Source organism: Caenorhabditis elegans, chromosome III, assembly GCF_000002985.6.
Source record: "Caenorhabditis elegans chromosome III".
Lineage (NCBI taxonomy): Eukaryota > Metazoa > Nematoda > Chromadorea > Rhabditida > Rhabditidae > Caenorhabditis > Caenorhabditis elegans.
Window position 1 is genome coordinate 10,064,326 of NC_003281.10, and position 19,091 is coordinate 10,083,416.

The 19,091-nt window shown below is 34.3% G+C and overlaps 4 protein-coding genes across 8 annotated transcripts; 2 read left to right on the forward strand and 2 right to left on the reverse strand.

Moving 5' to 3' along the window:
* The first annotated feature begins 79 nt into the window (after nucleotides 1-79).
* On the forward strand, nucleotides 80-4,876 carry ekl-6 (RTP1_C1 domain-containing protein). The gene is made up of 10 exons (NM_066833.7): nucleotides 80-152; nucleotides 323-375; nucleotides 421-1,099; nucleotides 1,410-2,000; nucleotides 2,123-2,466; nucleotides 2,519-2,620; nucleotides 3,089-3,299; nucleotides 3,365-3,580; nucleotides 3,634-4,103; nucleotides 4,385-4,876. The coding sequence occupies exons 1-10, from the start codon at nucleotides 98-100 to the stop codon at nucleotides 4,556-4,558; spliced, it is 2,895 nt and encodes a 964-aa protein (NP_499234.2). The 5' UTR covers nucleotides 80-97; the 3' UTR covers nucleotides 4,559-4,876.
* A 376-nt stretch (nucleotides 4,877-5,252) lies between these two features.
* T16G12.6 (Exportin-T) lies at nucleotides 5,253-11,716 on the forward strand. Its single transcript, NM_001379878.3, has 14 exons — nucleotides 5,253-5,375; nucleotides 5,588-5,733; nucleotides 5,786-5,973; nucleotides 6,020-6,113; nucleotides 6,627-6,793; nucleotides 6,850-7,098; nucleotides 7,495-7,884; nucleotides 8,415-8,772; nucleotides 9,446-9,577; nucleotides 9,625-9,757; nucleotides 10,239-10,531; nucleotides 10,580-10,783; nucleotides 10,834-11,072; nucleotides 11,386-11,716. The coding sequence occupies exons 1-14, from the start codon at nucleotides 5,258-5,260 to the stop codon at nucleotides 11,522-11,524; spliced, it is 2,850 nt and encodes a 949-aa protein (NP_001366683.1). The 5' UTR covers nucleotides 5,253-5,257; the 3' UTR covers nucleotides 11,525-11,716.
* T16G12.9 (Regulatory protein zeste) lies at nucleotides 11,691-13,926 on the reverse strand. 2 transcript variants are annotated; one of them, NM_001268132.3, is made up of 8 exons: nucleotides 13,847-13,926; nucleotides 13,682-13,798; nucleotides 13,369-13,447; nucleotides 13,155-13,321; nucleotides 12,883-13,110; nucleotides 12,442-12,591; nucleotides 12,235-12,389; nucleotides 11,691-12,185 (listed from the first exon to the last, which is right to left on the reverse strand). In NM_001268132.3, the coding sequence occupies exons 1-8, from the start codon at nucleotides 13,885-13,887 to the stop codon at nucleotides 12,073-12,075; spliced, it is 1,050 nt and encodes a 349-aa protein (NP_001255061.1). In that variant the 5' UTR covers nucleotides 13,888-13,926; the 3' UTR covers nucleotides 11,691-12,072. The 2 variants fall into 2 exon arrangements, with proteins under 2 accessions (NP_001255061.1, NP_001368163.1); NM_001379879.2 differs by having other exon boundaries at nucleotides 11,696-12,185; nucleotides 13,155-13,327; nucleotides 13,847-13,908.
* A 3,191-nt stretch (nucleotides 13,927-17,117) lies between these two features.
* Nucleotides 17,118-18,967, reverse strand: T16H12.3 (uncharacterized protein). 4 transcript variants are annotated; one of them, NM_001382974.2, is made up of 9 exons: nucleotides 18,685-18,961; nucleotides 18,530-18,637; nucleotides 18,395-18,482; nucleotides 18,134-18,230; nucleotides 17,978-18,086; nucleotides 17,825-17,915; nucleotides 17,636-17,776; nucleotides 17,440-17,506; nucleotides 17,118-17,360 (listed from the first exon to the last, which is right to left on the reverse strand). In NM_001382974.2, the coding sequence occupies exons 1-9, from the start codon at nucleotides 18,954-18,956 to the stop codon at nucleotides 17,188-17,190; spliced, it is 1,146 nt and encodes a 381-aa protein (NP_001370945.1). In that variant the 5' UTR covers nucleotides 18,957-18,961; the 3' UTR covers nucleotides 17,118-17,187. The 4 variants fall into 4 exon arrangements, 3 of the variants coding, with proteins under 3 accessions (NP_001370945.1, NP_001022762.2, NP_001367081.1); NM_001027591.5 differs by having other exon boundaries at nucleotides 17,624-17,776; NM_001379880.2 differs by having other exon boundaries at nucleotides 17,122-17,360; nucleotides 17,653-17,776; nucleotides 18,685-18,967.
* Between the last annotated feature and the right edge of the window lie 124 nt (nucleotides 18,968-19,091).

Here is a 19,091-nt window from a genome sequence, read left to right on the forward strand (position 1 = left end):
TGGCCGTGGCCTAGAAGTGGCGCGTGTACTCCACTCGGACAACATTTTCTTGCCGCAGTTTTGAACACTCTTATTGATTTTCAGCTTGCTCAGCACAATGCTGACCAAAAATGAGCTTATTCATATGATATCCGAACTGATAACTCCTCCAGGTATGTAAATTTCAATAATTATCTCCTTGTTGTGGCCTTTTATTGCTCCGACACGATTTATGTCGAAAAAAAATCTATAAATTTATATTTAAATAAGATTTGCAATGTAATTCGAGATAAAATTTTATTATTTCTTTAATTGCGTCGCGTGAATGAACATATTTTTTCAGCAGAAACATGGAAAAATGATCCGTTTGAGCTACTGGTGAAGAAATGCCCGAAGGTGAGGTTTTTTCTAAATTAAAAATTCTCTATATTAAGTATTCAGGATCTGTTTGAAAAGTATGTAGACACACCAAACGAAGATTCAATTCCATCTACTTCTGATGATGTTAGAACTGTCAATGCCGATGTCAGAATTTACTATTCTCAAATTCTCGGAGGTCTTTATCTTGATCTTGCGAATTTGCTCAAATCAGAACGTGCGAACTGCTCCGACGAATACCAGCTTTTGTCACTTCAAGATGTCACACTTGTGAGAAAATCATTCGAATTCTTCTTGCTCACCGGTATCTTGCCATTTATGGAGCCCGGTGCCGGACTCGGAGCAGCCTCACGCAGTACATTCATCAAATCGTGGAAACTATACGATGGAAACAAAGAAACGTGTATTGAAAAGCTTGAGTTTGCTGCAAAAGTGATCATAAATCTTCTGGAAAGCAATGAATCTCTCATCGGTCAATTCTTGACAAAATTCATCGACGATGTGCTCGCCGTTCGTTTCCAGCTTCTTCAGCTGAAAATCGATAAATACGAGTTGAACTTCGCTGAGCTGGTCTCAAAACTCCAAATTGACGTTCTTTTCGGATCTTTGATGTTTCTGACGCAGGATAAGAAGACAGCAAAGACGCCGATGTGGTTGAAAGTTGCTTGTGGCAAACAGATGACAAAGATTCTTGTCGGAAAAGATGGATTGTCGTATCTTTTGCAGTATTATCGTGAACGCGGTGAGACTTTCTGCATTTTGTGATGGAAATTACCAAATGAAATCAAAAAATATTGATTTTAATCAATAATTTTTCATAATGACCCGAATTTCGTAACGATTCCTCTAAAAGACATATTAGCTAAAATATCCAATTTTATGCCGCAACTGTTAGAAATTGATTTTTAATTGATTATTCCCAGTTTTTGGGTTGTTTATACGCTGAATAGGGGACAAATGTGCCTAAATAACCGCTAAACTGGTAAAATTGGAGATTTCAAGCCAATTTTTTCGAAATTTTAAATCACAAAAATCATTCCAATTATTTTCAGCTGGAGATACATGGACCGACAATCTACCATTGACAAAACAAGTTTCCTGGCATTTGGCAACTGTTCCAAAAATGTTCAGACACCCATTGAACTATCATGAGATTATCTCGAATCAATTCTTCGAACTCTTGTGGAGCCAGAAAATCCCCGAGCAAAATACTCTGAACGTGTTCATCAACTATGTCGAAGAGCTTCACACTCGTTTTGCTCTCAACGCAAATCTTACGGTTTTCGACAAAATTCTGAACTTCTGGGAGGTGCTGGACAAGAAAATTCAGGATAAAACGGTCATGCATTCGGAGAAAGTGGAGAACTATTCACCGAATTTCATCAGAAATCTTCAACTTCTGTCACAGCTGCAACTGTCGGCTGATGTGAAGAGAACTCGTGCGCTGTCTACATGTTTATTCGCTTGCGTGGAACAAATTCCATATATTAAAGATATTTTAAAATCGGCGTTGGATAGTGTTTTGAGTATTGGATACATAATTTATCAATTTGTAATGACACCATCACATCGTGTTGCTTTGGAAAAGAAATTTGTAACGTCATCGAAAATTCAGGAAATTGGTGGAGATAGCAATGGAAATGGTTGGTTTTTATTTTTTTGAAAAAAAAAACGCTCAAAAATTATCTGAGAGTTGGAAATTACCGGAAAATCCAAATTTCTGACAATTGAGCCAGTTTTCTATTAAAGTCTCCTCTAATTTCAGACACTCCGTTCGATGAAATGTGGCTTCACGGAATTGAAAGTACTGATGAAGGTGTAGCTCGTCGCCTTGAAACCGCATTTTTCGTCATCGACAATGTTCTGACATCGGCACAAATTCGCCCAATTCTAGAGATGATGAATATGGCGTTGGATGACTTTTTGAAAGTTTCCGAGAAAGAGCGAGAAGATGATCAAGCTAGATTTGTACAATTGGACGGAGCAAAGTTGTTCTCATCATCCCATGCGCATCTTGTCGTCGGAGCATGTTTTGAGAGAATCATAAATTTGGCTCAAGATTCTGGTTTCTCACAGGAAGAATGTGTTCAATTGTTGAGAATTGCCGAGGTTGGCATTTTCGCTAAAATTTGAGATATTTAAATAAATTAAATATTTTCAGTCCATCCTTAACAATTGTACTGGAAAATTTATGCGTATGGCGAATAGAAAACGAAATGTCGATGTTTTTCGAATGACGCCGACAGAGAAGAAAGAATTTGAGGTAAATATTGTCCAGATACGAGATTTTAAGATTTTCACCTTGAAAGGTCTCGAAGCGAACGATTTTCTATAAATTCTTCAGACCTTTGAGGAGTACTGTAGCAAAGGGGCAACAAACGAGAATCAGAAGATTGCCGGAATTGAAAATTGAAAATTTCCGGAATCGAAAATTTCCGGCAAACGGGTAAATTGCCGAATTCGCCGGAAAATCGGTTTTGCACATTTTTTAAGAACATTTACGGCAAATCGGCAATTTGCCGAAAATGAAAAATTCTGGCAAATCGGCAATTGTTTAAACATATAAAAAGATATAAAAATGAATCAAATTTTGAAGAAACGGGAGGAACCCAGTACAAAAATAATGCAAAAACAATCAAATTTAAGAAAATCGGCCGCTTCAAGAACAGGAGTGAAAATCGCAAAATTCCGTATTCCTTCTAAAACCATTGCTAATTTTTTTCCATTTCAGTGCAGCCGAGACTCTGCAAAAATGTGTCTTCCAATGATCAGCACAGTATTCATGCTGACTCAAACAACAACTCGAATGCACGATGTTCATATCAGATCCATGGAAGCCATGGCAAACTTTACAAAAGCTGCTGACGCTTTTCCATCCGAAGATGTTTCTTTTAATTTAGCTGTTGACGAAGCTAAGAAACTGCTCAGAGATCTCAAAATTGGTAGGTCAAATAATTTCTGCCTCTGATTTTTTGAAAAGAGAAACATTTTTGCATATTTTTTCCAGACGTGAATCAAGTCAACGCACCAACTCTGCCACAAAGAACCGATCGCCAACGATATAATCAACAAGTTGACGTTTGTAATGAGTGGATTGAAGAGCTTCATGACGATGAGCCAGCTATCAAAGGAGGAGCATTAATGCAAATTGCTAGAGTATTCCGAAACAGAACGTATCACTGTCAGAGGTTGTTCGAATATGGAGTATTTGATGCTGTCAAAGGTATATTCGATTTCAGTGTCGAAATAAATAATTATTTTCTCTATTTCTTTCAGATATGGTCGCCGATGATGATTCATACGTATATTTGTCTGCAATCAATTGTCTCTGTGAAATGGGACTTTACAATAAGAACATGTTTGAGGATACAATTGAATATTATGAAGAGATGTCAAATCAACCTCAGAAAGACACTAAAATGATCATTCGTGTTGGAAGAGTCGCTGAAGCGATTGGAAAACTTTTGCTCGCACGTGGAGAGATTTCTGTCACCTATTTCGATCGACTCGCCACACTTTTCATGAAAGGAATCGATGAACCAGAAGAGATTCTTCGTGCCAGCAGTTGTGGAGCTTTTGGAAATCTTATGATTGCTACTCGTGGACGAGGATCCGAGAAATGGTTGGGACAGGTGTTCCATAAAATTGTCAATATTATTCGAGTCGATCGATCGCCACTTGTTAGACGTTCGGCTGCTGATCTCATTCGTCATAGCTTACAATCAACTGGTAGAGATATGCTGGCTGTGAGTGGTTTTTTTTCGCTGAAACAGAAATCAAAACGGCTAAGCGAATTTCATACTCGGAGAAATTTTAATCTAAAAAAAACAAACCAAAAAACGTTAAAAATGACCCGAATTATTTACACAATAATATTTTTTATAAATTTTCCTAAAGGCTCAAAATTTTTCAATTTCTGGAAATTTTTTAAAACTTTCCAGTGTGACGTTTGGGGTCATTTTTAACGCTTTTCTCATTAACAAAAAAATAATTTTCCATAAAAATTTCAAAATTTTATAAAATTCAGATTCTCCGAGAACATCTTCTCGATCTTCACCGCGAAATTCGTCAACTTCATCGAACGGATCGTGATGAGACTGTCCGTTTACACGCTCAATTATGTCTCGAAGAAATTGAAGCAGCACTGCGTCAAAATCAAGAGGACACTGAAAGAGGATATCACAGAAGAATACGGTTCTAATATCAATGTTTATTGTCATGACAAAAATATTCTGAGATTATTTATCAGTTTATATAATTTTCTAGAGGCTTTATTGAGTTGTAAGCGATTTTTGTTTCTTTTTTTCCTTTTTTTGTTCTGATTTTCATTTTTAACATTTTTCTTCATATGCGGAATATTTTATTAAAATTAATTCCCACCGCCCCCCGCCCCCCAATTTCCAAAATCTCATTCACAAGACTTGTCGTTCTCTTTTCTCATTTCTTGGTATTTTTCGCATCAATTGTTTCGTTCTTATGGAAATACTTTCTTTTTCATATTAAAGTTTTGTTAAAAGTGAATTTATTTTAAGAATTATTTTTTGATTTTATCGGTTCGATACCGTTTTTAATATCTGTGCTTTTGTTTGAAAAATCTCGTATTTTATGCATATTTTCTGACGAATTCCATGTTCCAGACGCGGAATTTTTCGATTTTTGCATTAAAAATACGATACTGATCTCGACACGACTTTTTTTGGTTAAAATTGGAAAGATATGCGCCTTTAAACATTACTGTAGTTTCAAAATTACCGTACTTTTTAAAGGCGCAAGCCTTTAAATAAATTTTAATAAAAATTCCGACCGTGTCGAGACCAGGCACCGTATTTTGGGCGCAAAAGTCATAAATTTTCGCACCTTAAACAAAATAAAATATATTTCAGGATAGTTTCCAGGTCGAATGGCCGTAGTTTCTCTAGATTCTGATCTACTAATAGCCACAATCAATGAATTTTACACAACAACAGATGAGCACAGAAGACATGAAATTGATGCGATTTTATGTCGATTCAAGACTGGTTAGGGATTTTTCTTTTGAAAATTTAGTCTTAAAATCCGAAAAAAATCGAATTAAAATGAACAATCCAATTTTTTGATTAAAATTCATTTTTGAATTCCCTCCAAAATCACTGATTGGTCTTGTAGTTCTCTTTTTGGAGGGAATTTAGACCAACATTTTCTGAATTTAAGAGTATTCCGGGCTTTTGGAAATAATTTTGAATTTCTTCAGACTATGAATGTATGCAAACAGTTGGAGCATGTATGAGAATTATCAGTCAACCTACAAGCTCATCAATTGTCAGATATTTCGGTGCAGTGGCTCTTTACGATGTGATTCGAGTACGAAGTGAAGAGTGTATTGCAAATGAGGCAGTGGTTAGAATAAAATCTCGATTTTGAGAAAAAATTAATTATTTTATATTTACAGCAATTAAGCTTGAAAACATTTCTGATTGATAGCTTAAAATCTGGAGCCTATGCTCAAACAACATCAGTTTTGAATAAGCTTTCTGCTGCACTTGCTCTCTTTTCTCTATACTGTGTACCTGATCTCTGGCCGACGCCTGTTCAAGATCTGACACCGACACTCGCAGGATCTCCCGAAATATTGTTAAAGTGAGATAATTCTATGGATTTAAAATTGATTGTATCAAGATTGCAGAGTACTTTCCGATATGGCAGCTGAGTTTTCGCATGTCACAATGCCATTGACACAGAGGAGTAAACTGAAAGGCGAATTGCACAAATTCTCCGAGGTTTTTTCCAGAAAAAAAAATCGAAAAACGAAATTTTTCCGAATTTTAGAAGACCGAAAAATTGAAAAAAAAATTTAGAAAATTAACAGAAAAATGCAATTTCTTTTTCCAATATTTTTAAAAATAAATATTGAAAAGAAAAAACATGAGCCGAAAAATATAATTTTCTTCTTAAAAAAAGGCAAAATGGCTGAAATTTCGGGTCTCGTTAGGTATTTGGCGCCAAAACCGTAGATTCAAACGTTTTCAAGCATTTTTTCACTTTTTTTCTCATGATTTTAAATCGAAACTCATGAAAAAAAGATCACAAATATTAAAATGAACCTATCTTATTCTTTTTTCAACTTTTCATGCGTTTTTACGCAATTTCTACACAAAAATCATGAAAAACATCGGGAAAAACCACGAAAAAGGCGAAAAATGCTTTAAAAAATTATTTTTTTGAGTGCATTTTTCTGCGATCTAATAATAAATCAACCATTAGTTTTATAACAATAAAAAAAATAATTTCAGAATATAATAAGCGTACTAGCAGTCGTACTTCGCGGCGGTGACACCTCTTCAATCACAAAACAAGCAGCTGTGGAATGTGTTGAACAATGGTTAAGATTACCTGGAATGGCTCTTGATCAATGGACTCATGTATTATCAGACGTCCTTGGAGCAGTAGTTCAGGATTGGTTTGTGCAGAAAAATATTAAATTTTAAAAGATCATTAAACATTTAATATTTGCAGCACTGCTCTCGCGAGCATTCTGGATATTATTGCGGAAAACGACGAATTCCATCGAAATTCCACCCTTATCATTAGCATTTGTCAATACATTTGTTTCAACGTTTCCGGTAAAATTGAAGAAGAACTAGGTGCGGATGCATCGAGTGAAGAAATTGCGACACTGGTGGCTGCCACGTGTAGTGTCTCTGAAAACTCTGTGCCAACACTTGTCGAGTGTGCAGCTCAAGGGGGAGATTCGGAGCTTGTAATGTGAGTTTTTTGGAATATTTTGCAATAAATGTCGGAAAGCAGTACCTAATATAACTGTCTAAAAAATTTTAGATTTTTTTCTGGATTTTACAACAAAAAAAATTGTTTTGCAGGGAAATGTTTGATTTAATCTGTCAAATTTTTATTCATTTTTCCGTAAAAAACTCGATAATCCTTGTCAAAAGTTCGATAAATTCGATAAAAATTAATTTAATATTTTTTCGGGAAAATGTCTGCAAAATCTTGAAAATCATTCAATTGCGCGGGATTTCAAAGATAATTCGGAACGTTCCAATTTATTTTTGCTGCAAAATTTAAAAAAAAATCATAAAAATTTAAGAAAAATTCTATAAACTTTTGTGGCGAAAAATAAATACAAAATACAATTTATTTCAGACGTCTATCACAAGTAATGCAAGTTCTTGCGAATATGCAAGGACAATATCCATTAGAAGAAATAGTCTCAGATCTTCCTTCAATTTATTTCATTACACTACGAACTGAAATCATGCAGACAATCAATTCTGGAATTCAAATTGATAAACAAATTCTTAGCCAAATCGGTCAAATCTATGCAAAAATTCTTGAAATGTCAATAAAAAAGCTCGCGTTTCCATCAAAAGAGATATGGCTCAGTTGGAATCTTGAAGAACGAGAACAATTTGAATCATATCGAAAGACTCGAAGTGAAGCTTCTTATGATTCTTATCACTTTTCTGCGGCTGGAACTCTTGATTTTTTGAATCAAACATTGGAGCAGGCACTTGGTGCTGGTGATGTTAATAGGTAATTTTTCAGAAAAATCGAAAAACAAAAATTTAATCAGAAAATCGGAAAAAAATATTTTTAAAAATGTACGGAAAAGTCGATAGATTCGTTTTAAAAAAATGCCCACTTGGATTTTAAAAAATTATTTAAAATTGCAAAGAAACCCATAGAAAATTAGATTTTTTTTATATCAAAAAATTGAAAATTAAAATCCTCAACACTTTCTGGTCGTTTTGCTATTTTTTTCTTGCATTTTTATGTGAAAAATTGTGAGATTTTTCTATTTTCGATTGAAAAAACCAAAACTTTTCGTTTTTTTTTTGGTTTGCCAAAAATTTTAATCCAATATATGTTTGCAACAAAAAATACTTCAAAAATCCGAATTTTGCCACAGAAAACATTTTTCGGGAAAAAAAAACCTATTTTCCAAAAAACCAAAAAAAATACAAATTTTCAAAAAAAAGCAACAACAAAAACCTAAAACCCAACTTTGTAAAATGAAAACCAAAAAAAAAATTCCAATTTTCCCAACATTTTATATTTTCCAGAACGGAGTCGTGTATCTTCCAATGGGAATGTGTAGCTGATTATCTCGGGGAAACCGATTACACAGCCATACTAAAATGCCTTGAAATGTGTGCTTCATCTCAATTATCTGCACCACCACCGTCCACATCTTCTTCTTCTTCTGATAAAATCGATATTGATTTGAATCGTCGTGGCGAGACCCTTATGAGACTTTTCTATTCTTTGTCACATTTAATTCAAGAACATGAACAAGCCAAAGAGCTCGAGTGTGCTCTAATTCCAATAATTTTGACATATGTTTCGACAAGAATTCCAAGTGTCAGGCAAGCAATTGATACGTTACAGAAATTTAGTGAGGATCGGCCAGAGAGTTTGGATGTGAGTGTTTTTTTTAGAAAAAATTAAAAATTTTCGATTTTACGGTTTTTTGAAAAAAAAAATTTTAATTTTCCAATACTTTTGTCAATTTTTGAAAGACCTTTTTAATAATTTTCACAAAAAATCTACTTTTTTTTGATTAATCCGTAGTTTTCAGGTCTTTTCCGTATTTTTTCCAGTTTCTAAATTTTTTTGAAATGGAAAAAAATGAAGAAAAAGTACGGATTTTACAAAAATGTGTTTAATTTTATAAAAAAAATTTTTAAATAAAAAAACACAGAAATTATTGAAAAAACAGAATTATTCCGAAAAATCAGAAAACTGGAAAAAATGTAAAAAATGTAGTGAAAAAGACGAGAAAACTAAAAATTTATCAGAAATATGTTGATTTTGACGGAAAAAATATGTAAAAAATTGAAAAATGATAGGAATTTATTGAAAAGTTGAAAACAAACATTTTCTATCAAAACTAAAAAATGTATCAAAACCTTAACAAGAAATCTAACTTCTCCAGAACCCAAAAAATTAGAATTTTTTCTTCCTTGTGACTAAAAATCGAGTGTTTTGAAAACATTAGTGAACAATTATTTGGTGCCAAAAATTGATAAAATTAGTAAATAAAAAAAAATTTTTTAATACGGTAAATTGAAGTCCCCAATGTACAAAATTCCAGATAATTGGGGAACAAATCTCAACAACATGCTACGAGTTTTTCAATTCTTCAAATGCACGTGATTCGGATCGATTAGCAGCTCTAAAATGTATTGGATATGTTTTATCGAGAAGAAAACCGTCTGAAACTATGGTAGAATGTAGATTTTCTTAGATTTTTCGAAACATTCGTATTTTCAGAAAATCATTGGTCAAATTTTGAGTCAGCAGAACATTAATGAACCAGGAATTGATGATCAAACCAGACATCGACGATATGCATTCCAGATTAACACTTTTTCCGCTTTGTTCGCCAGTTTAACCAATAAAAAAGGTAAGCAGTAACAGAGAAAAATGATTTATTTTTCGAAAAAAAAAATCTGGAAAAAACCAGAAAAAAGCTTTAAAAAAACTGTTTATTTTCAAATAAAAACGCTTTTTTCACGAAAAACTCTTAAAATTCTGTTGAACTGTCGATATGTAACTATTCACATTTTTTAATAACTAGATTGCGAATTTTTTAAAATTTTTGAATACAAACAATACGAACAAAAGACAACATTTTGCTTTTTTCGCTTTTTTTCAAAAAAAAAAAGTTTGAAAGAAAACGAAAAATTCCCCGAACCTGTTGTAAACTGCAAAACTTGATAATTTTTAATTTTTACATCTTTCTTTTTTTTTTTTAATTCTGTTAACCAAATTTTTAAGTTTTACTTTTTTTTCCAAAAGTACATTCGAAATTATATGCAAAACTATGCTTAAAATTTTTTTTCAAAGTTTCCCGTTTCAAACATAAAATTTTCGCATTTTTTCAGATTCCAACTCAACGTCACTTGGAGAAAATGATGAAGAACCGACTATAGTTCAATTGCTTTGTGAGGCGATTCCGGTTTTTGAAACACTATGTAGTGGTGGAAGTGGATTGGATGGAAGCAATAGTGGTTCACTTATTCAAGAAGTTTGTAAAGCTGTACGATCAGCACTGACATCTCTACCAGAACACTATCTACCTTCGTTTTTCCCATTTATTGTTTCACTTCTCAATTCGTCTCTATTTGTAACAGAATCAGTTATTGCGGCTTGTGCACTTGCAAAATCTACGGTTTTGGTACGTTTTTTTATGTTTGCAGCACGTTTATAGTTTTTTATGTTCCAGCAATGCGGATCGCTCGTTGGTGTGGATATGGCAAATGCATTTGCACAATGGATTCTGGCGTTCGAACAACATGTAGAGTCGCCACAAGTTGATGAATATCTCCAGCTGATCTACCAAGTTGTGCGGAAAAATTGGAAAATGATTAGAAAGTTCCCAGATCCATCGATGGCCGCATTTCAGTCTTCTCTTAAAATTTGTAGTTTTGTGAGTGAAGCATAAAAACATTTTAAAAACCTTTCAAAATCGAATTTCAGATAATCCTCAACTCGTCTGTTCCAACTGAAGTTCGAAGTGCTTCTCAGATTCTTGCGGCTCTTGCCACCTATGCCACTTCCCATGATGACGTTGCAATGAAATCAACGTTCGCCGAGAATGGTCCAATTTTGATTCGTGCTGTATTTCGAAGAGTACAAGGAGAGCTAATGCGGCCGACTGTTGAAGCATTGGCTGATATTCTTCTCTTTTACTTTAAAGAGTTCACCACAGACACAAGGTACAGCAATTTTTATCCAGACTCTAAATTTTGGGTTTTGCGCCGAAAATACGGTACCCAGTCTCGACAACGTGTGTGTTCCTTTGAAGAAAAATCCCAGCACCGAAAGTTTGAAATTACAGTACCCTCCAAAGGCGCACGTCTTTTTGCAATTTACACAAAAAGCGTGCCGAGACCGGGTACCGTATTTGTGGCACAAAAAAACACAAGATTCCGCGTCCGGGAGATATATAAGACTAAACTTGAATAGGACATGTTTAAAGTTATGATATAGCTATTTAAAGTTCACACCATCCTTAAATCTATTTTCCAGAACACTAATAAGTGGAGAACCATACGGGACATCAGCCCTTGTAACATCCATGTTTCGAGAAATTGGAAATCCGCGAAACTTCAAGCAACAAACGATTCGCTTCAATTTGGCCGCTCTTCGCGATCCGGGATCCATCTAGTCATATTTAGTACAAATCATCTATAATCCTACTATTGTTTAAATTTCTTTTCCTGTTATCTAGTAACCGTTTGTTTTTTTTTCTCATTGTGTGACGAGTATTTCCAGTGTGCCCTTTCAATTTATGTAATCGCGTGTGTGAATTTTTGTTTTTGAGATTAATAATTATTAAATACATTGATTTATTTGTAAAGAAGGTGTGTTGAATTGTTGAGAACTCGAATACAAGAAAATTCATGAACGGGGTTTGAAGAATAAGATCTAATCCGTAGTTGTACAGGGTTTTGGTGAAGATAAATATTTGCCAAAAAAGGAGAATTGCGATATTCAAAAAAACAGGATTTTCATTTTTTTTTGAATTGCCACCAATCAGCTATTTTGCTCCGCCTACTTCGAAGACGCTGATTGGTTGGCATTTTGGAGGGAATTCAAAACCCATAAAATTGGTTGAAGAACATGTAAACTTATGTTTAAAAATCGGCGATTCGCAGAAATCAATTTGCACGTGAAATATGATATATAAAAGAGGGTGAGGATCATGGATCATGATCAAGTGGAGAAAATTCTAATTGTCGATTTAATTTGAGGATCTGGCGAGGTATTCATTGATTCGGCGAGCTGGATTTCGAATATTTTCGCCGCATTCTGCTCCTGGACGGTCACTATAAGTTTGTGTGTTAATTAGATCAGGAATAGTTTTTTAGAACCTACTGGAATAATTAATGATTCTCTGAATTTGAGTGGTTTCATCCTCATCCATCGGGAAATCTTCATCATCTTCATTTTTATAATCAACTGCAACTTCCATAGCTTCTTCTGCCACTGATGATGATGATGATTCATTATTCAGTTCATGTTTGAATTCTCTAAAACACCAATTTTCAAGAATATATTTCAAAGGTTCTCTAGATTTCTTACTCGTAATGTCTTCGTTTATAATTTGAGAACGCCTTTTTGACTTGGTCATTTAGTAGATCACCCAGCTGAGCACCGTACTTTGAATTGAGCTTGCTTGTTATCTGATTCCACATCATTGTTCTTCTCTCATTCACTACCGAAGAACGGCATCTGATAAAGATTGATTATTTGCAAGTTTGTATGTTCAAGCCTCCCAAGTCGTTGGTTTAGAAATCTAAACATTAGATTTTTTTTAGCAACTAGGTAGTTGAACATTTTCTATTTGGATCTCCTCTTTTCGATAACATTAAATATATCTGAGATAGATCCTGATTAAGTTGAAAACAATGGTTCAGGTTAGTAGTGTTGGAATACCTATACCTATACCTATACCTATACCTATACCTATACCTATACCTATACCAAAAAATCCTAATTCTGGTAGATTCCACTTTGACTCACTTGGTTTCTCTGTCCAATCCCGATAATTGTGTGTATTGTTTTGTGGACTCTACCAAGAAATACAGTCTCTCGGCTCTCAAAGCTTCCAATCTTTTTTCCTCGGCAAGCTCCTCCGCATTGTCTAAATCTTTCGACGGAGTTGATGGTGGAGTTGGAAAGAATTTGGGCGGCGATGGAGATACGGTATCGCGTCCAATGGATAACTCAGGGGGATTGAAGGGGATCTCACTGGAAATACATGAACTCAGATTTAGAAATATAAGATTATTAACCTAATTCTTGGAAATCGGCCCTTCCAGTAATCAGCCAATTTTTTGGTTCCACCAACTGTTATTTTTTCAAGTCTTCCAGAAAACTCTTTGTTAATATCCGCTGTAATTTTTATCCAAATTTTGTTTCTTTCTTTGTTGTGAAATTTTCGTCTTGATTGAGCTTTATCCTGAAACTTGATTGAGGATAAAATTAGCATTCCGATAGTTTTCTCACAGATAGAATAGGATGATCCGTGAACATTTCGAAGATCCGTTTTCCACGGCGACAACGAAGGAGCATGCATTGGGCAAGGCTTAAAGGTGAAACAATAAAAACGTGTACACCAGGGGTGAGCGGCGTATTTGCCGAATTTGCCGAGCTCGGCAATTTTTGAAATTTGCCGCACACGCCTGATTCAAACGAAGGTGTCAGCTACTTTCTGCCTACGTGCCTACCTATGTTCCTACCCAAAAACATGAATGTATACCAATAAAAAATTTGCTCAAACTATATGTACCGTTTAAATGTTTCAAAGTGCTGTACTTACGAAGTTTTGCTTCTTCTAATAGCATTTGAATGTCCTGGAACCATATTTTGAAATTGGCCACACTGATCGGAAAGTCCAATTTCTGATTTTACACTTTTGATGACGGAGTTTATAGAACTGAAATTCCAGTTTATTCATATTAAACTGGCCAGTATTCCAACTTACTCTTCAATTTTCATTGTCTCGAATACAGTATTTTGAGTCATCATTTTAATAACTAGTTGAAAATCTGCAAAGCTCTGAAAATTATTTCAAATAAAAACGATTCGAGTTTCTTCAAATTCAATAATAGAAAACAAGTGTGACGGAGGGAAAAGAGGAAAACTGATGGAATTTTGTAATTTCTCTTGTAAATGTTTTGATTATTTTGGGGAGGGACAAGGGGCGAGAAACGGAGAAAAAGAAATGGTTGTTGTGTCATAAGGGGGGAAATAGTAGCTAAAATACCGACTGTGGATGGATGTTTATACTAGGACACCTGTCAATTTCGTGGGATGTTTTGAGTATGGAGAGCTGTAGAGGAATAGGTAAAGGCTAGGTTTTCGACTAGGTTTGACTAGGTCTTATTGAAAGAACCACATACATTGTTGCACTGAGTTGCTCCAAAAGATCCAAAAAAAGATTTTCGTCTAACATTTTTTATTAGTGGGGGTATTTTAAAGACGTACCTCCGTACTTGTCTTCAATGTATATTTAACCATCTCAAGGTTAGATATTTGAAAAATGTGTACACACAACTCTGGTAATGGCAACATTAAGGGGTACGGTAGGATCTGAGAAACTCTTTGTGTAATTTATTTTATGTATGAGAAAAGGTAAGTACGGGAGGGATTTAGGAGTTTTGAGGTAAGAATAAGTTCATTAGCAATTGCAATACTAATAAAATAATATCTAGGTTGGCATTAACTGCTCTTGCTCCCATTGTATGTGAGGTGAAAATGAAGCCCGAGACCGGCGATAAGAGTTCGACAGAGTGGATGGAATGAGGGGTGGGAAATGAACAAAATGAGCATATGATTGACAGGTGGCAACTTGTAGAAATGGAATGAAGCAAAAAGGGAGATTGAGTGAAAATACATCCACAGAGATTACACATCTGGGCAAACGCTGGATAAATTTATTCGAGAACATTCGAATTTGGACATTGAGTTTTGAAAGTGGAAGTATTTCTTTTGTGAACGTGGAAATAACTTCATAATATCAAACAGCTCCCGAAAGCCACGTGGTGTCAGAGTGTCCCATGTCGGTTTGATCTACGTAGATCTACAAGAATCGCGGGAATTTAGACGCACTCTTCTCAACTGATTTCGCATGGTTAAGAACGTGCTGACGTCACATTTTACTGTGGAAAAAGTTACCGCGGTTTTTTGTAGCTGGGACAACTTGACACCACGTGGAAAGCTGAACTTTTTTTTTGGTGTTATTGTCGTAGTTCGGTTAACTCAACTATGTTTATGAAAATAAACAATGGTAGAGAAGTACCAGAAAATCGATAAATTGTTTAAAAAAAACCAAGAAATGGGCGGGCCCTGTCCATCAATTAATTAATAGTACTGAATTAATTAATTTAACCTGTATAGCAATACAATCTAGTAGGTATAAAACGAGATAGTAACAACCGTTTTGAATCTAGATTTTGAATTTTTAACCGTAGGCGGAAAATATTATAAAAATAACTGAAAATAGGCTCCGCTCATATATTGGTTTCTGAAAGACCACGTGTTGATGGGGATTTTGCTTTAAAATACCACAAAATGGAAAAAATATAATGATAATCTCTAATATGAATTTCTCTCTATTTGAATTCCCTCCAAAATAAGAACTATATGACCAATGAGCAGTCCGCTCCGCCCACTTTTCAACCAATCATACGTAGTGGGTGTGGTTTCTCATTTTAGAGGGAATTCAAACAGAGATTAGCCCTAATTTTAAAATCGTGTTTTTTCAAAAGTTGGTTTTTTTTGTATTTCAATATTTCTTCCGTTTTTCTTGTGGAGAATCTGAAAATTAGAAACACTTTGATAATGAATATGTTTATTTTCACTTCAAATCATATACATACAACTTTATACATGCTCCGGCTCTTTAACTTTCGATGCTTATCAGTTTTCGTTCGTTTTTTTTTCCAGCAGTACACTAAAATAAAATTATAGTGCCATCAAAAAAAAGACTGATAAGTTATTTTTGTAAAAGATGAGAAGCTGCTGTCAATCAGCTGAAAAGGTGAGAAAACGACCAAAATTTATAAATATTTTTGAAAATTGAAGCAATTTCCATGGAAATGTTCCTCCTACGGCACTTCGAAGAGAAGAACACAAACACACAAAAATGTGTGTGTGCTCCGCCAAAAATTTAACGTCTTTCTCCTTGACAACACTTTTTTGTTCAAGAAGCAGTTCGGGAAGAATTCTGAAAATTCTGCATACTTTTCCATGGGTTACTGTATTACGGGAACATAAAAGTCTAAGAATGCTTATTGCACAACATATTTGACGCGCAAAATATCTCGAAGCGAAAACTACAGTAATTCTTTGAATGACTATTGTAGCTCTTGTGTCGATTTACGGGCTCAATTTTCGAATTGAATTTTTTTCATATTTTATGTTCTTAGAAAAAAATTTTTTTCGATTAATAAATGATTTTAAATACTTTATTTCAAAAATCGTGCCCGTAAATCGGCCCAGAGGCTACAGTAGTAACTTAAAGGGTTACTGTAGTTTTCGCTACGAGATATTTTGCGCGTCAAATATGTTGCACAAGACGCACTCCTTGGATTTTTTGTTATTGTTTAAAATATTTTAAAATGTTGAAAATTGTGTAATTATGATAAAAAAACGTTTTAATCATTTATTCGAAATTAATGAGAAACTTTTGAAAAATTGAAAGATAATTTATTAAACATCGACTCCGTCTTCGTACATGCCGTCAATTCTTCGTGAATCTGAATGTTGATTTTCAGAGCCCCTTCGAAACACGGCTGCGAGAAAATCCAATTCGGCTTGTTCTTACGGTAGATGCTTGCTGAAAATTAAAGAGAATTTGACATGATAGGGACGTTATTTTTGAAATCGACATGGAAACTCGCTCCACGGTCAATTGAAAAATCCCCGCCTATTACATTTGGGTCTCGTTAGGTATTTGGCAGCAAAACCGTAAATTCAAACGTCTTCGCATTTTTTGTTATGTTTTCCGTTTTTAATAATTTTTATGTCGAAATTTATGAAAAAACATTGAAACACACCCGAAAAAGCTGTGGAATAATATCCCGAAAATCTGAAAATTCGCTCGAAAACTTGAAAATTCTATTCGGAAGTCTGACGAATTTGTTCAAAAATCTGCATCTTTTTGTATACTCTATTTCTGTGCGTTTTTTGTGTGTGTTTTTGAAAAATCCACGGTTGTCGCTGAAATAGTTTTTGTTCTATCGAAAAGCAATAAAAAAAAACAAAATTTTCATTTAAAAAAAAAGCGGTAACAATAGCAAAAAAAAAGAATTGCAATAACATTTAGCCCATTCGCTGTTTCTTCTCGGCAATTTTCAGTTGAATCAGCTCTTTGTAGTCGTTAATTTCATCGCGAAGCATTTGATTCTGCTCGACGAGCTTCCGAAATTTGGTCTTGAAGTTCATGGGAAGGTCGTCTTTGTCGAGGTCTTCAAGCATATATTTTTCCGGGAAATCTGAAAATATATTGACTTTTTTTCTGAATACTGTAATCCAAGGTATTTTGGAAACTGTAATTATCTAAAAAGTGTTTACCTTTCAATTCTTTTCCACCTTTGGCATTGCTTTCCGATGTTTGCCGAGTTTTGGATTTCTTGACAGCCTGAAATTGGAAACATTAAAATTTGAAAAACCAAAACGTTTAATTTCAGTGTGATAATCTTTTTTAATCAAAAATTAATATGGAAAGGTATATTAATTTTTGATTTAAAAAGTTTACACTGAAATTAACAGGCTCAATTATTTCACAGAAATCCTCGTCCGAGTCGTTACGGATCTCTGGTTTGACTCGTGTAAGCGTCGGAGTCTCTGCTTTTGGCTCTCTTTTAAGTGATGCTTCTGGTTTAACACTGACAGTTGGTTTGGCTTTGTTCTGTAACATTTTTATAAAAAAGATTCTGAAAATTCTTGGAAAACTTACAACTCTCAAGTCGTCAAAAGCTTTTTTATACATATTCCGTTGATAAAACTTCAGCTCGCCGTCGACTCCGAAGTTTACGTAGCAATGGTGCCTGAAATTAAATAGTTCCGAAATGAAGCTGAGTAGGGAATTTTGTTGTTCGCCAAATTATACCTGATTGTGTGAAGCGCAAAATATCCAATAAAATTGGTAATTGAACGGGATACATTGTCGTTAAAGCCAGGAAAATTCGGAGGACTTTCTGGAAGAAATCTGACGACTTCTGAAATTCTTTTTTTTAAACCATGTTCTGAGAAACTGGAATCTTACCGTATTTGACATTCTTTTCAATGTCACTTCCAATCTCTTCATCTCTACTTCGACTGTCTACAAGCGATGTGATGAGTCCTTTTAGCACATTTCGAATCTGAAAATTATATAATTAATTAATTGTTAAATTGTATTAAATAAAAATTCCTGTTTTAAGCTCGAGATTCAAATAGTATGAAATTTTGCTCATTTTTCTTCTTTTTATAATAAAAATTATGTTTTTTCATCAGCTTAAACAAAAATCAACATTTTTCGACAAACCTCTTTAGGATTAAAGATAGGTTCCAGAACTTCTTTCAGAATTGATGAAACAAATCGATATAGTTCTGCCTCAGTCGCTGATCCATTGCTGAAATTAAAAGATTATTTAAATAATTTAATTTTAAAACTATATACTTCATGTATTCTTTTGCATCATGATAAACACGTGAAGCGGATTCGGCGATGAGTTGTGATGAATCAACGCATTTTGAGTAAATTGGAAGATCCAAAAGCCCGAATTTTCTGAAAAATGTTTTAATTTGAGTGAAAATTCTAGTAAATTTTCTTACTTTGCTTTCTCACTGAACGAATTCGCCTCCGAGTTCTGCTGCACTTTCTGAACCTTCGGATTTATTTCTTCGCCAAGTGTTTCATAAAATGAAATGAGAGTTTGAATATCAGCTTGTTTCCATGTATAATTCGACATTATTATGTGATAGATACAAGCCAGCTTATGATAAAACACCATTTGAATTATGGACTCATTGGCATTTGTCTCGGTTTCCGGATCCAGTACTTCTTTCGGCTGCCACGCATCAGTAAAATATGTTGTATCCGACATTAGAGCTGAAATATGAAACAATTAATTTATGGATTTTGTTGAAACTATCAGTTTTAAAAATAAGTGTAATAATTTAAATTGTTTTTTAAATCAAAAAATAAAGCTGAAGAGAAAGTGCTACCATAAACTTTTTTC